Source organism: Anabrus simplex, chromosome 14, assembly GCF_040414725.1.
Source record: "Anabrus simplex isolate iqAnaSimp1 chromosome 14, ASM4041472v1, whole genome shotgun sequence".
Taxonomy (NCBI): Eukaryota; Metazoa; Arthropoda; class Insecta; order Orthoptera; family Tettigoniidae; genus Anabrus; species Anabrus simplex.
Window position 1 is genome coordinate 61,530,789 of NC_090278.1, and position 17,622 is coordinate 61,548,410.

The 17,622-nt window shown below is 39.7% G+C and overlaps 1 protein-coding gene across 3 annotated transcripts in view; it reads left to right on the forward strand.

Annotated features, from left to right (window-relative positions):
* bel (ATP-dependent RNA helicase bel) overlaps positions 1–17,622 on the forward strand; it is a 173,206-nt gene that overhangs the window by 68,158 nt on the left and 87,426 nt on the right. For all 3 annotated transcript variants that reach the window (XM_067157812.2, XM_067157813.2, XM_067157814.2), the window contains one exon: positions 6,267–6,391. In XM_067157812.2, the coding sequence (XP_067013913.1) occupies positions 6,267–6,391 (125 nt within the window). The remainder of the gene's footprint in view (positions 1–6,266; positions 6,392–17,622) is intronic.

Consider the following 17,622-nt stretch of genomic DNA (forward strand, 5'->3'; position numbering starts at 1 on the left):
GTATAGGAGGATTAGGCAAAGTAATATCTGGTGGCTTGTACACATTAACTATTGTCAAGTTTTCATTGTTAACTGTAGTAGTAAAAACGTCATTTTCAGAATTTACTGATAGTAATTGGTAATTTGTTTTATCATTCCTGACATAAGTTGCAAGGCCATAATTTTGATGATAGTTAGACGCTACCAATTTAAAGCCTGGAATTTTCCTCCTACTCTGTAACTGTAGTTCGTCTGCTGTGTGTGTTTCTTGAAGCACGATGACATCAACTGCATATTTCAGTGCAATCCTGGAAAGATACTCGCATTTCGCTCGACTAATCCCTTCGATATTAAATTGACAAATGCGCAGTGATGGTCCAATTCTACGAACTTGAAGGTCCTGAAAAGGACCACACACCTCCTTCTTGTTCGCTCTTTGACCGAGAGGTAGTTTCCGACAGTTCGGTCTCGTCTTATCACTGTTGCTTTCTTAGCACCACCCGGGGGACAAGTGTAGGGCAGTGTAGTGGTTAAACCTACGGGCGTGAAGCAACGTACTTGTAAATATATCATTAGGGTAAGTGGTATTGTTGAATGACCAGAAGTTAAGAGCACCTTTAAATTTCTTGCCTAGGTACACTGAGGTAAATCTACACTAGGTCAAAGAGAAAATCTTCAACTCTCTATTTTGTTTTTGCCCGGGATGAATATAAAGAATGCAGGAAGTAGTTGTGAGTGACAGACAGGTGCCAGTTCCGCTAATATTACTGTTCAGTTAAAAAGCATTTACTTCGCGTTTTGCAGTGGTTGGGTGTTTTATTCGCACATGTCGTGTATCTCAGTGTTCCGCTCTTCCCGTACGGGTCACAAACACATGATTAGTGTATCCTTGCATGGCCGCCATGTTTCTAGTGTACACAAGTGTTCTGACAGGTTACAGCAGACACTCATGTTTGCCTGAATTTCTTTTCATCGTTGGTTATCTTTTTACTCTTTTAAATGGATAGTGGAATAATCCTACTGACAAGCCAGAAAGTAAAAATGTTCTAGTCCATAGAAGAAAATTTCAAATTTTTGCTTGGCGCTCAACATCTTAAACATTGTTTTCTGATCCTAATCTTTGGCCATGAATTACTTGAAAATATTCTCACCTTCTCTCCATTTCAATGACAGCAGGCTCTGAGACTAGACTAGACTACAAAATTGGGCCTATCTTGGAAATACTTTTGGACAAATTTTCGTTAGTGTACACTCTCGAACGAAAGTTTGCATTAGATGAAGGGATGTTTGCTATTAGAGAGCACGTAAGGTTCTGCATTTACAATCCTGGTAAACTAACGAAGTATGAAATTCTAGTTAAAACAGTATATGAATCAATCAGGGGTTCATATGTAAACCAAGGATTTACGATACTAGTCGAATGAACCTTAGGGACACTATTTTTTATTTGCTGAATCCGGTTTTTGCCATTTTCTTTGACAATTACTACAATAGTGTCAGAATTGCTAAGGAGCTGTACAAACACACACCGTGATTTGTGTCACAGTTAGGCAAAACAAAGGGATATGGAAGGACTCGAGGGAACAGCTAAAGACTTCTGAAGAAGGGTGAAATGATTCTCATAAGGTGTCATGATTGGACAAGGTGAATACTTTCATATCCTCAATGAACTCCACAAATATAGTAAAAGTTACTGAAAATCGTATTTGAAGATTGGGAAAAAATGAAACCAGAAACCACAACTGACTAGTCAGCACACGCATGAAATGGACATTGCGGCTAGTTCCTTTCACAGTATCCCTTAATGCAAAAAACAGCAAAATGGCCTAAGAAGGTATTTTTTTATTTACTGCTTTGTACACTTTTCAGTGCATTCCAGTTATTCCTTAAACAAATTGTCCCTGCAATTTGTGGAGATTGTGTGTGGGAACTAGTTTTAAAAAAGCAAGAAAAGTACAGGAATATAGTGCGGCCACTTCACCAGCTCTATCTGAAGCCTCTATTGCATCCTCATCCGCACTAGGTCCTATTAGTGATTTCACACATTAGTAATTTCACGCTTTCTTTCTAAGTCATATTATTATCGTATGGCATTTACAAGCATAATGTGCAAAAATATACAATGAATATAGAAGTAATTAGACTAGAATGTCCAGCTTTGACAACCAGCCATAACTAGGCTGTCACAAGACAAATATGTACCACGTTACTGAACTTCTCTCTGTTAGGTTCTTAATCCATGAGTAGGCTATTGCATGACAAAATACGTTCACTGTCCTTCTCTGTAGCCCGCCTGGGGGCCGTGATCAATAAGGCGCAGAAGCCTAAACAGTCTGATACCGTGGTTAGCCGGTTCGAGTCTCTTTGGTCGAAAAAAATTTCACCATCAGAATGTTGGCCGGCAAGGTAGGGGGGGTGGTGGTATTAAATTTCTAATTTCCAAAAGCCTGGATTAAATTCCAAACATCTTCGCAGTGCACATATGGAGTGAGGGCATATGACTCTGTTGATTGTGATTCGTTCGTCGGGTGGGGATGTTAAGCCTTGAGCAGACTCTTTGGTGCTATTTGGCGGAAGTAGGCTATGTGCCGGCACCGGGTTTCGCCCTCTCCCTACTATCATATATCATGTCATTCATTTCATCTCATTAACTCCTCTGATGAGGTTGACGTCAGGAAGGGCATCGGGTCATAAAAACCTGCCATGACAAATTCATCTTACCGCATCCCGACCCCGTATAGAATCGGGACAAGGATTGAACAAAAATCCTTCTCTGTACAGCTCAACACAAATTTATGACTGGAATGCAAAATACAAGCACAACAACCTCGTTGAATTCTTCAGTATCCACACTGCTATTTGGCAAGTAAAACTGAACTTTCCTGTTGTTAATAGATTCTTCTTTTTCTTCCCCGGTTGTATATTTTACCAGGAACCATTGGTCACCTGTAACATAAATTTATAAAGTCCGATATTTGTAACGGTACGGCCAGAGTTTTCACGAGTTCTCAACGACGCAGCACGGCTATTCAGCATGCAGTCCACATCACCTGTTCCACGTTGCTGATGACGTAATAGCACCTGAACAAGTCGTGGTGATCGAGAACCGTCTTGTACATTTAATGACTGTGTTGAATTGTGATACATTCGTAACAAGTGTGAAACATTGAATTGCATTTTTTCTTCTTTCACATTCAAACTCTGAACGTCTCAGTTTCATTCACAAATGGACATTGTCGTGTGTTAATTGTTATAAATATTATGAGACTTACACTTCGTATTCATGAGTCGACTTTATCATTGCGTGCAAACACTTGTAAAATTACGTGAAATGAGCTTTACTATCAGACTTCATTTCTGCAAAAGCATTTGTAAAATACAATTTCGTCAGCAAACTCTGTTTTTTAGTAACATTACTTTCAAATTTGATTTTTATCGGTGTAAGAAAACTTTGTTCCAAAGTAACGACAGTTGAATAATTATTCATAATAAACTATGCTTTTAATAAACTGTAATCTCAGAGTGATATGATTTATGGATAATTGAACCGTGCTATAGATAGACTGTGATATCCAAGTAATATTACTTACGAGTAACTGAATTGTGCTTTTAATAAACTGTGATATCCGAGTGACATTAACTACGGAGGATAGAATTACGCATGTAATGGACTATGATTTCCAGTACAAAGTCTTGAAATATGCTGCTAGTGATTGAAATAACTCACTCGTGTGCACTTTACCAAATAATGTGGTATGTTAAGGACACACTTAATGTTAATGATAATCAGTTGAACTTTATCGTGTTCTACAACTACATTTGAACACGATAAATCTGACAAGTGCCTATCGCAATCATCTACACCTGTCAACGAGGGAGGAGAAGAGTTGGTTCGACGTGGGACATCAGGCCTTGCTTCAACGAGGGAATCAAACGTGGTACCATTGTGGACATCACAAGATCAGATTACAGGGATTCTACGTGTGGTTCGCTGAACTACGTGTTGTCCAGTACAGTGTTCCAGTGCTTCAAAAAAAACTTTGTGGTTCCACCAGTCTAACTTTTCATTTGTGGAACGGTAGAGTCAGTGATTTTGGAATGGGCAGTTCTGCGAACACTATAAACTTTAACTGAAAATCGTTCTGGTCTAACGCAATTGTCTAAAAGACAAGCTTAAGTTCTTATTAGACAAACTTTATTTACTTTTTTCACAATTTTGCAAATTTCAGTGTTAACACGTGAGAGGTTGCACCAGTTTTAGAACACGAGAGGTCGCGCGAAGGCAAATTGCTCACGCTTAATGTTCTACTGAGCTATTGCTATTTTCCTTTTGCAGTGAATGCTCTGATAAAAATATAGATATGTACCCTGTTTAACTGCCTTTCAACTAGTACTAACATAATTACCCAGTAACAATATTTTCTCAATGTAAAAAATTAATGAAATGTTTTTGCAAAATCTGGTGAAATTACACGAGTTTTTAAAGAACGCGAGAGGTCGCGCGTGAACAAATTGCCTCAACGTTTGCATTTGTACATTCAATGAATGATTTGGTCACAATTCAACATAAAACTACAGCACCACACTTCACTGAAAGCCGCCATAAACGTCATGAACATTACTTAAGAAACTTTCTTGGAAATGCAGTCATGTAAGAATACATTGCGTGAGTGGTCGCTCGAAAGCAATTTGCCGCGGCAAATGCAAGAATGAAAGATAACTTAAACTACAATGAAACGCAGCAGGCAATACACTGACGATAATCGTCAGGCGGGAGAAAGGGAGGGGAGGGATAAAATGAGCGCCCTAAGCTCTATAGCGGCTAGCAATGAAATTAACAAATATTTTAAGAGTGCGGCAAATTGACGCGGGTGCGGCCTCTTGCATGTTAAATATTTAGATAAACTCTAGGCAAAGATTTGCGTCTCAATTGCTCCAAAACTCTAAATATGATAGAATATTTAATTTAATCATTTTCTGTTCACTTAATATGAACTTATTTCAAGAAAGACTTTATCAGAAGAATTTGTTGCCTTAAGACATAGTTTCTTTTCATTCAAGAGAAAACTCTTAAGGACTTGGATAAGTGTTTGTTATTTTTGACAAGCCTATTTGTATGATAAATATTCTTTGTCATTTCAATGGAGGCTAGCCAATTTTTTTGTAAATCTATTATCAAGAGAAATGATAGGGAAATCAACCGTTCATGCTCAATGAAGGGAATAAATGTTTAAAAAAATATATACTGTCATTTCGCATACCTCTCTGTACCGCTCCAGAAGAACTGTATAACCTTTTGACGAACACTCATGCCTTATTTTCCTGGTACAATATGTACCCATAAACTGGCACTCCCAAGCTCACTAAGGGTCGGCTCGTCTAACTCCGAGAGTACTCTGTCTGATGTTCTTGCACAGGATATAATGGCACTTCACTTTTCCTTAAGGCAGCCTCAGTAGTTCCATGTTGCCTTAGAACACCTTCTTCCTCTCTTCAGCTCTCTGATAGCAAGAGTGGTGGTGGTGGTGGTGGTGGTTATTGTTGTAGAGCTTTCCGTATTAAATGGTGTTCTTCATGTCTTCTGATGTGGCCATACCAGCAGAGCTGTTTTTCCTCCATCTTGTCTCCGATGAGCACAACTTTTTAAAAGATGAACATGCTCATTGCACACTTTGTCATGCAGACTGATGCCTGCCGACCCTCGCAACGTTCTGTGACATGGTTCACCCCTGGTCATACTTCTTCTCTTGCCCATCATTTGGAGCTGTACTTTAGGCCAGGCCGGATAGTGGTTTCATTCATTTCACCCTATTTGACTAGCATCTGCTTATTTCACAGATCACTAATAAGAAACTGCAATTTCATCCAACCAACACCAATGCATCGCTCCTCGATGGTGCAGTTTAGTCTGTGAATTTAAAGATCAGAGTCGTTCACTATTCTTGTTCAACTTCCGCCAACCTGTCTCCAATGGCGTGGGTTCTTATCTGTTTTGGAAATTGCACTCCATGCACAAGGCATAACAGAACATTTTCAGGTGGGGAAAGTGGTTAAAGCAAAAAAAAAAAAAAAAAATTGTGACGATGATTAAGGTTTTTATAAACACGTAGATTTGATATGATGGGAATAGTCCTTGAATTTATCATCTTAGTGAGAAAAATGTCTTGCTGAGGAACGCATTGATGAGGCTCCGCTAAACCTTGATTCTAGAATCTGTTAAAATTTACTTTTGTGTCTCTCTCTTGTGTTTAAAAGGTATTATCTTATTTGTGTTTTTGGTGTTGCAGCAATACAGTCGGCGCAAGCTTTATCCACTGGGACTGGTGCTTGCCCCTACCAGAGAATTGGCCACGCAGATCTACGATGAAGCCCGCAAATTTGCCTATAGATCTCGCCTGCGCCCATGTGTCGTGTAAGTTATATTCCTTACTTTTGGCTTTTAGAATAACTTGCTTGGAGCATTTGCGATGGAAGAAATATATTCACTAAAGCTGAATGTTGGAGGGTTTGTCAAGATTCTGCAATGACTAGTGGAGTGCAATAATAGATCAGAACATAATGCAGTATTTTATTATTTTATAGATTTTATGGATTTTATTTTATAGTTGAACTGAAGAATGAAAGTGATAGTCTTTGCTGTAAATGGAGAATACCTCAGTTTCTTAGGTTTATTCATGTTAATTATATTTGTACAAATAAATTTTTGTATGGTAAATGCACATTTCCGTAAATTTTCTCCATGCTTACTTTTGCTAAACTCTTGACATTTTTACTGATCTGGTACCTGTCCCTTTGCTCAAGGATGCAGGACCAACTGTATCAGTGAATATTACTCGTAACATAAGTTATAAGCCCACCTGGTGGCTATAAGCATTGAGGCGTCAAGTCTATATGGCCTGACACAGTGGTTAGCTGGTTAGAGTCCCGTTGGTCAAAAATGTTTTCACCATCAGAATGTTGACCGGCAGTGTAGAGAGAGGTGGTGGTATACAGTTTCTAATCACTACATGCGTGCCTAAAGCCTGGATTCATTTCCAGACCTCTTCACAGTATTCATATGGAGTTACAGCATATGACACTGGTAATGGTGATTTGTCCATTGGATGGGAGTGTTAGGCCTTAACCGTTAAGGCTTACTGGTTATTCAACAAACCACCAGCTATTATTACACTTTCCTGACCTCCTTTTTGTTGAAATCTACCCTCTTGCATTTATTGACGTTCATGAGGAGCGTAGAGATAATTTTGAGAGGTATTTCATATTTTAGAGGGTTGGCAATCCTTAATTTTGTTCGAAGTGGTTACTTAGATAACCGGTATCCCTCTGCGACCTGGCCTTCGGGACAACTATATGGTTTGTCCTTGTTTTATTTTTTGTGAAGGGCTATTATGCATTCTTAGCTGCTTTGATCAAAAATAGATTGTTAGTAGGTAGTCAGAAGATTTGTTTCTGTGTAATACAGTAGCCAGGTTCTTTTGGAAGACTTCAAATCGCAATCAGTGCAAAATAAGTGTATTTATATACACTATTGCCCCTTTGTAAACACTTTTATATACCTGTCTGTTTCTTCATGTAGTATTTCTAATGTTATCACAGTTCTGTTATGTTCACTGATTTAGTTTCTAATCATGAATGATAATTTTCTTTTGGTGCAAGGATGTTATTTGTGAGAAACTGGCACCGCTCGTGAAATGCAAAAGATTGGAATATGGAAATAAGAGCATCTGCAAATCTTAGATTTCTTGATATTTTGGTAATGAGAATGTAATTTTCATGACCACCTTGCTTTCTTGGAGGAGCGGTTTTCTTCCTATTATAGATGCCCTGAGTTTGATTCTTTACTGGCGTTTACAAATGCTGTTACGTGATCAAGGGATCTGGGATAACTTCAATCAAGAGTTGTAGCTTACGAGACTAGAACTGGATGACCAGGCGCTGATTCAACCCAGGCTGGACATTTGTATACCTTTGTTTTTTTGTTATATATTTCTTCTATTACAAGCTAGGAGAAATCTGTAGAATTATAGAAGAAATAAAGTTGTACTTGTAACCTGAAATGGGCTTGCCAACTCATTTACAAGTAATGTACCCTTTGATACATAATATTTTTGTAATCACTTGGTATCTAATTACCCCAGAAACAGTAACTGCTTACTCACATAACCACCATCCCTTAGTGTTCCAGCTGGGTGCTTAAATGGATAGTGGTCACTTAAGTAACCACATATAATTTGATGATTTTTTGGCCAGAAATACTTGTACGGAATAAAAATTGGTACCCACACTCAGAATTTGTTATTGTGGAAGCTATAAAGTTAAAAAAGTTGTAAAAATAGTTTTATGCCTTAAAGGGTTAAGCAGACCCCTTCGTGCTATTTGTAAGGAGTCGGATATGCGCTGGTATTAGGTTCCACCCTCTCCCTTCTACTATCATATATCACATCATTCAATTCATCTCATTAACTGGTCTGAGGTTCACATCAGGGAGGGCATCCAGTCGTAAAAACTTAACAATGAACCTTCATTTCACTTCATACCAGACGCTGTAGAGGGACGGGATAAGAGTTGGACTTACATACTATGTAAGTTATGACGTCCATTATATTGCTGAAAAGGAATCTGCTGAGAAACTCAAATCTGAAACTTTGTAAGTCAGGTTGAGTTGCTCAGACAGTAGAGCGCTGCCCTTCTGAGTCTACTCGGCAAGTTTGATCCTGGCTCAGTCCTGTGGTATTTCAAAATGTTCAAATATGTCAGCCTTGTGTTGGTAGATTTGCTGATTTTTCCATCTTAAGTGGTCTTCAGCTCTTCTTAAGATATTGTGAAGAGGTAGACCGGTGATCTTTGCTTGGTCTAACCACCTACTTGTTGTTCTGCCTTTTGGTCTAGTGCCTTCAATTTTGCCGTGCAGAATGGTCTTTTCTAAATTGTCTACTTCTCTCCTCAAAATGTGTCCCAGGAACTGGAGGTAACTTTCACTAACGCAGGAAGATAAACGTTTTGTGATTCTCAGGTCTTCTGTAATGGAGGCATTTGTTCTTCTTTCTGTCCATGGTATTCTCCGCCAACTCCACATCTCAAAGGCATCTATTCGGTTCTTGTCACTAGCCTTCACAGTCCAGGTCTCGCAACCATACAGAAAAACAGAGAACACCAGTGATTCCACCAATCTTATTTTCACTGTTTTGGATAATGCCCGGTTCTGCCAGATCTTTGTGAGTTTAACCATTGCGGCACGACCTAGACAATCCGTCGTTTTATTTCTTTATCACATTTTCCCATGTTTCTGATTATGGAGCCCAGATATACACAATCATTCACCAACTCCAGATCTTTCGGGCAACCTGTTATTTGGATTGGGATTTGACTTTGTCGGTTGATAATCATTAGTTTGGTGTTTTTCCTGTTATTTCTAGACCAAAATCCAAACTAATGACTGTCACTCTAGAGAGCAATTCAAGTTCTTGTCCACTTCCTGCAATGGGTGTAGTATCATCAGCGAAGCGTAAATTGAATTTCCTACCCCCGATTGAAATTCCACTATCCCAGCCATCCAGTGCTCTTCTCATTACATACTCTGCATAGATATTGTTGAGTTGGGGTGACAGTATGCAACCTTGTCTGACTCCATTTGTCACATTGAAAAATTCTGAGCATTCACCATCCACCCTTATGGTTACATTATGACTATTAAAGGCCTTTCAATAATGACGTTAAGTGTTTTGGGACTCCACATTCATTGAGCACTTCCCACAACTTGTCCCATTTGACACAGTCGAAGGCCTTTTTATAATCGAAACAAATATAGGCAGGGACACTGAACTTGCGACAATTCTCAATTATCTGCCTCATGTTTGTTATTGACTCTCGTGTACCTTTACCTGCCACAAAACCTGCTTGTTCGGCAGAAATCTGAGATTGCAAGAAAGTTTTTAGTCGTTGATTTATTATGTACAGCAGGACTTTGCTAGTATGTGATATTAATGCTATGGTGCGGTAATTAGAACAGTCCCTAACTGACCCTTTTTTGTGAATGGGGATGAGAACAGATGTAGTCCAGTCTTTAGGCCATTCTCCAGTTTTCGACACTTTATTACATATTGAATGTAAAGCATGGAGGCATTCTTCTCCCATTACTTTCAGCATTTCTCCAGTAATACCGTCTATGCCTGGGGCTTTGTTGTTTTTCACATGTTTGATGGCCGCCTCAATTTCAAGTGGACAGCAAACTACAAACCGCAGAAATGAAGTTCCTACGAACTATGGTACAGAAGACAAAAAGGGACAGGGTAAGGAATGAAAGAATAAGGGAGCAAGCTGGTGTGTACCCATCCCTGAATGAAAAAGTGACAAGGGCCCGTTTGAAATGGTTTGGCCATGTCAAACGAATGGACGATGGAAGGACAGCAAAACAATGGCTACACACAGTCGTGGCCGGAAAACGACCGGTAGGAAAACCTAGGAAGAGGTGGCTGGACCAAGTGAAAGAGGACATAGGAACAAGAGGAATCAGCTGGGATGTCGTCTTGAGAGAAGAGTGGTACATGGACAGACAGAAGTGGAGAGTGCTCGTAAACCACACCCGGGCAACTGGAGTGGAAAACTGATGATGATGAGAATAGCAGGCTCTATGTCACATTCCATGCAGTTGTTCTCTTCTCTTATGCTATTACCTTTGCAGTGTTGTTTCGACCTGGATAAAGCTTCTTTCTTGTCGCCAATTACATTTCCGTGTGTGTCTTCAGTCACCCATGTACATGTTTTGAACTCTCGGGTGATTCTATTTATCTTCTTGTAAAGGTCACGTGTTTCATTTACCTTGTGATGGTGGTCTATTTCATTACAGATATTGGTAAGATACTGTGTTTTGTCAATTCTACAATTACGCTGTATTTTTCGGCAAAGTATGTTTCCTCATCATTTGCAGTTTGTATACCAAGTTTATTCAATGTGCTTCTTTTTTCAATCAACAGTAGTGTAGATGAAATCCAGGGATGTTTTGCTTGGGGGGTCTTAGGAACTTGTTCGGGAAGGGATGAATTGATGATTTCCCTCATCTTGTCCCATGTTTGAGAAGAAGCTCTTTCCTCCTCTACTTGCTGGAAGTTTCTTATTTTTTCACCAAATTCATGGAGAATATGTTTATCAGTAATGCATACCTGTTTTACTCTCGCACATTCTTTATTGATTTCAATTTTATCCGCATTTTCATAGATAGCAGTATATAAACACTACCACAGTCCGATCCAGGGTAGGTCTTACAATCCAGGATTGAAGTCTGCCTACGTTGCCTCACCAAAATGAAATCAATTTGATTCCTAAACTTATCCCCAGGAGAAATCCACATGTAGCGATACCTTGGATGATGTTGGAAGAGGGTGTTACATAAGTTGTTATTCACACAAAATTCTAATAAACGCTCTCCGCCTTCATTTCTCACCCCCATACCGAACAGTCCAACCATAGGTCTCATGTCTATCATCTATACTCTTACCTATCTTCGCGTTAAAATCCCTTTGGATGACTAATATTTCCTTTTTAGGTAAACCTGAATGATGTTGATATTAAAAGGAGAAGCTTTCATCTTAATACTGATGATTCTATCACAGATATGCTCATAACCCATAACAGCATTAAGATTCTTTGGAATTATTACAGCGACACCATTATGTCTCATATCCTCACTTCCAGAAAAATATACTGTATTATTTGTTTGAGTCATAAAATGGCCACAGCCTCTCCGATGTGTCTAAGTCCAAGTATGTCCAGATCATGAATTTTCATTTCTCTTTCAATGATGTGAAGTTTTCCTGTCTGCAAGAGACCTCGTACATTCCTGGGGCCTATTCCACAAAAGTATGGTCTTGTACATTACAAGTTACTAGTGTGGGTTCTTGTAATGTATGGAGTTGTACATTTCTGTTCCACAAAAGATTGATAGTCTCTTGTATATTACCAGTGAATTGTTACAAGTTTTACAAGTGACGACATATCAATAAACATACTACGTCATAGCATGAATCAGCTGTTTATCTTCGTATTCCATTCGTTGAATTAGGTTATGCTTTCCTCATTTATCGTAATATCGTATTTTACTGTAACTTATGCAGCAAAGATTGAAAGAACTAATATTCCTGTGAATTTTTTAATGCTACGATGTTATTTTTCAGTTTATTTCTTTGATGATAGGAAATTACTCCGTTATCACCCATTCTGTTCTTCCGCGATCCTCGCGTATGTTCTACGAGAGTCTAACATACCTACCTTGGTCTGTCATTAGGAATCAGATGCCGCTAATACCGATATTCGGCCGCCAAAGTTAATTGTTACGAAATTGCAAACTCTGCATGAATTGTTAAAATGATGTCAAGAGAAACAAAGTTATTCATTTTGAAGGAAATAGAAGGTAGGAAAGATATTTGTTTCGGTGGATTCAGCGAGAGTCTGAAAAAACAAGACAAAATAAATGGTTGGATGGAAATATTTGACTTGGGAAAAGCTCATGGAGCTTTTGAGGGGAAAAGTTGGACGTATGTAAGAGATATTCTGCTCATTAATGATTCCAGGAATGTCCTTCTTGGAATATGTTTTCTTCAGTATTTTCAGGCCAACAAACAATTTGAGGAAATTTTATATCATTTATTGCAGCTACCACAGACCGAATATTTTGCCATCCCAAGCCAATGTAATGTTGTTAGTAAATGTTGTTTAGCAGAGGGAGATTTATTTCTGTTCGTAGGATATTTTAACCTATAGCCAATATCTATCAAAAGTTCTTCCACTTGTACTGTGCTTAACCTAAAACGTCCATTTTATTCAAATACAGTGTTAAACTGGAAGTTTATTCTTTCCCTGTACAGACGATAGTTTTCATTTTCATCACCATCACTATCACTACTGCTAGACCACATATTTATCAAAATGTATCCAAAATAAGCGTATTTAAATAGCACTAGTACATTTATATATTATTGTCCTTTCACTGGTAGAGAATTCTTCTCACTTCGCTAGTAAGTTACAAGTACTAGTACTTTTGTGGAACACGCCTATAAAAATTCACTAGTAATTTGTAAGTATGGAGTAGTAAAGTACAACTGTAGAGAATTCTTTTGTGGAACAGAAACTCTGGTATTTGTACAAGTTACTAGAGAATTTACTTGTAATGTACAAGACCATACTTTTGTGGAACAGGCCCCAAGTTGCTATTCTTCTGACGACTAGTAAGGATGGTTTAGATAAATCTTCATATGCCGAAGCTCCTCTCAACCTGGGCCCCCCCCCCTTGAGATCCGACTGGGGGCCTTACTCCGGAATCTAATTTGAGATTGAGTGAAACCATGAGGTGGTCTTGGGAAAATAACAGTGGTGGTTATCCATTGCCTTCCACTGACCCACCCTTCCTGTCTGCTCACCGACCCAGTTTCCCGCTGGGATTGGATACTCAACCTTCCACTGGGTTGCTTGGCATAACAGGGGCACCGCATGTAGGTAGAAATGGAAGAATTGAGGTGTGAGAGGCTGAGAGAACTCTCTTGGCGAGTTCTTACAATTGCATCACACCCCCGTTTAGCCAGAGTCTCAAGGTGACCGCAGAGACTCTCCCTAGGTCGCTTCCCAGGGCCCGATTATCTGTTTTCCTCGGAAAAAAACTTGCCAAACGGGAAAACTGAAAATCCGGGAATGAATGAAAAACAATTTGGCTAAACATCACAAAAATGAAATGTGTATAATTATAATCATACAAACACTTCTAAACCAAACCAGAGGCTCAATGGGCGTTTGCCTGCCAAGCGACTGCTGCCCAGCCCGAAGGCCTGCAGATTACGAGGCGATGCATGGTCAGTGTGACGAATCTTCTCAGCCGTTATTCCTACCTCCAGACCGGGGTCGATGTTTCGCTATCAGATAGCTCCTCAAAGATAATCACATAGGCTGAGTGGAACTGGAACCAGCCCTTACATCCAGGTAAAAATGCCTGACCTGGCCGGGAATCAAACGCAGCCCTCCAGGTGAGAGGCAGTTAAGTTAGACCACAGGACCGGTATCAAACATTAATCACCTGTACGCAAGTTAAAACTCTCGATACTTTACATTCTGTTTTACCAGGGTAACTTACCTTTCAGTACAGCAACTTTGATCAGCCAAACTCTTCGAAAAATCTAATAACACCAAGCCAAACAATTGACCACCAGTAGTTTTTAATTCTCTAATCTAATAAAATAAAGCACATTAGATACAAAAGTGACCAACATGATTGTCAAACCCCTTCTTTTCTTAATCTTCCCTTGTAAATTGGTCACCGGTATACTGTTCGTAGTCTGTTTCTGGAAATCGGAAATCATGTACCGCTTAAATTAGTTCTACAATGACTTTTGTTTTTACAAGCTGCTTTACATCGCACAGACACAGATAGGTCTTATGGCAACAATAGGCTAGGAGTGGGAAGGAAGCGGCCGTAGCGTTAAGGTACAGCCTGGTGTGAAAATGGGGAAACCATAGAAAACAATCTTCAGGGCTGCCTACTATCGAACCCACTATCTCCCGGATGCAAGCTCACAGCTGCTCGCCCGGTACATTGGCTTTTAAAGGTTAACTTATGTTGAATTCGAGAATATGCTTTCAAATGCAAGTATTGATTTCTGAAAGTTCTCATACATACATACATACATACATACATCATCATCATTATAGATTGTTATGCCTTTCAGCGTTCAGTCTGCAAGCCTCTGAGAATTTACTAAACGTTGCCACAATCCTCGATTTGCAACTAGTGTTGTGGCCTCATTTAGTTCTATACCTCTTATCTTTAAATCGTTAGAAACAGAGTCTAACCATCGTCGTCTTGGTCTCCCTCTACTTCTCTTACCCTCCATAGCAGAGTCCATTATTCTCCTAGGTAACCTATCCTCCTCCATTCGCCTCACATGTCCCCACCACCAAAGCCAGTTTATGCGTACAGCTTCATCCATCGAGTTCATTCCTAAATTAGCCTTTATCTCCTCATACCGAGTACCCTCCTGCCATTGTTCCCACCTGTTTGTACCAACAATCATTCTTGCTACTTTCATGTCTGTTACTCTAACTTATGAATAAGATATCCTGAGTCCACCCAGCTTTCGCTCCCGTAAAGCAAAGTTGGTCTGAAAACAGACCGATGTAAAGAAAGTTTCGTCTGGGAGCTGACTTCCTTCTTACAGACTACTGCTGATCGCAACTGCGAGCTCACTGCATTAGCTGTACTACACCTTGATTCAATCTCACTATATTACCATCTTGGGAGAACACACAACCTAAATACTTGAAATTATCGACCTGTTCTAGCTTTGTGTCACCAATCTGACATTCAAGCCTGTTGAATTTCTTACCTACTGACATCAATTTAGTTTTCGAGAGGCTAATTTTCATACCATACTCATTACACCTATTTTCAAGTTCCAAGATATTAGACTCAAGGCTTTCGGCACAGTCTGCCATTAAGACCAAGTCGTCAGCATAGGCCAGGCTGCTTACTACATTTCCACCTAACTGAATCCCTCCCTGCCATTTTATATCTTTCAGCAGATGATCCATGTAAACTACGAACAGCAGAGGTGAAAGGTTACAGCCTTGTCTAAATCCTGTAAGTACCCTGAACCAAGAACTCATTCTACCATCAATTCTCACTGAAGCCCAATTGTCAACATAAATACCTTTGATTGATTTTAATAATCTACCTTTAATTCCATAGTCCCCCAGTATGGCGAACATCTTTTCCTTCGGTACCCTGTTATATGCTTTCTCTAGATCTACGAAACATAAACACAACTGCCTATTCCTCTCGTAGGCATTTTCAGTTACCTGGCGCATAATGAAAATCTGATCCTGACAGCCTCTCTGTGGTCTGAAACCACACTGGTTTTCATCCATCTTCCTCTCAACGACTGATCGCACCCTCCCTTTCAAGATGCCAGTGAATACTTTGCCTGATATACTAATCAATGAGATACCTCGATAGTTGTTGCAATCCTTCCTGTTCCCTTGCTTATAGATAGATGCACTTAGTGCTTTTGTCCAATCTGAAGGTACCTTACCAACACTCCACGCTAATTTTACTACTCTATGAAGCCATTTCATCCCTGCCTTCCCACTATACTTCACCATTTCAGGTCTAATTTCATCTATTCCTGCTGCCTTATGACAATGGAGTTTATTTGCTATCCTTTCCACTTTCTCAAACGTAATTTCACCATCATCATTTTCCTCCTCCCCATGAGCTTGGCTGTTTGCACCACGATTTCCTTTTACATTGAGATGATGTTCACATTATTCCCTCCAATTCTCCCGTGATTCCCTGGGATCTATTATGAGTTCACCTGAATTACTCAAAACACTGTTCATTTCCTTTTTCCCTCCCTTCCTAAGATTCTTTATTACTGTCCAGAAAGGTTTCTCTGCTGCTTGACCTAGCCTTTCCAGGTTATTACCAAAATCTCTCCATGACTTCTTTTTTTATTCGACAACTATTTGTTTTGCTCTGTTTCTTTCATCTACGTACCAATCCCTGTCTGCCTCGGCCCTTGTTTGGAGCCATTTCTGATAAGCCTTCTTTTTACGTTTGCAGGCTGCTCTCGCTTCATCATTCCACCAAGATGTTCGCCTTTTCCCATCTTTACACACAGTTGTTCGTAGGCATTCCCTTGCTGTTTCTACTACAGCATCCCTGTATGCCACCCATTCACTTTTTATATCCTGAACCTGCTTACTTTCTACTGTTCGAAACTTCTCACTAATCATATCCATGTACTTCTGTCTAACTTCCTCGTCCTGGAGATTTTCTACCCTTATTCGTTTGCAGACAGATTTCACTTTCTCTACCCTAGGCCTGGAGATACTTAGTTCACTACTAATTCCTCCCACTGACAAATTACCCACATCATTCGCTCATTTACGTGCCTAACAGAAACTATGTTGCGTGCAGTGGTCTGTATCATCGAAAAATCTGCGAAAAACTCGTGCATTCTTAACAGATTTCCTGAATTCAAAGTCTGTTAAGATACAGATTATGGATCTGGTACCCCTAGCCTCCCATGCGTAGCGGTGAATAGCCTTATGCTTGAAGAATGTATTCGTAACAGCTAAACCCACATTAGCACAGAAGTCCAGCAAACGCTTCCCATTCCCATTAGCTTCCATATCTTCCCCACATTTACCAATCACCTTTTCGTATCCTTCAGTTCTATTCCCAACTCTCGCATTGAAATCGCCCATTAGCACTATTCTATCCTTGCTGTTGACCCTGACCACAATGTCACTCAATGCTTCATAAAACTTGTCACCTTCATCCTCATCTGCACCCTCACATGGTGAATACACGGACACAATTCCTCCCACTGACAAATCTACCCACATCATTCGCTCACTTACGTGCCTAACAGAAACTATGTTGCGTGCAATGGTATTCCTGATAAAGAGCCCTACCCCAGACTAACACCCGTCAAGTACACTTTATAATCTCCTATCTCTTCCTCCTTATCTCCCCTTACCCGAATATCACTTACTCCTAGCACATCCAGATGTATCCTCTTTGCTGACTCAGCAAGTTCTACCTTCTTTCTTCCATAAGCCCCATTAATATTGATAGCTCCCCATCGAATTCCATTTCGT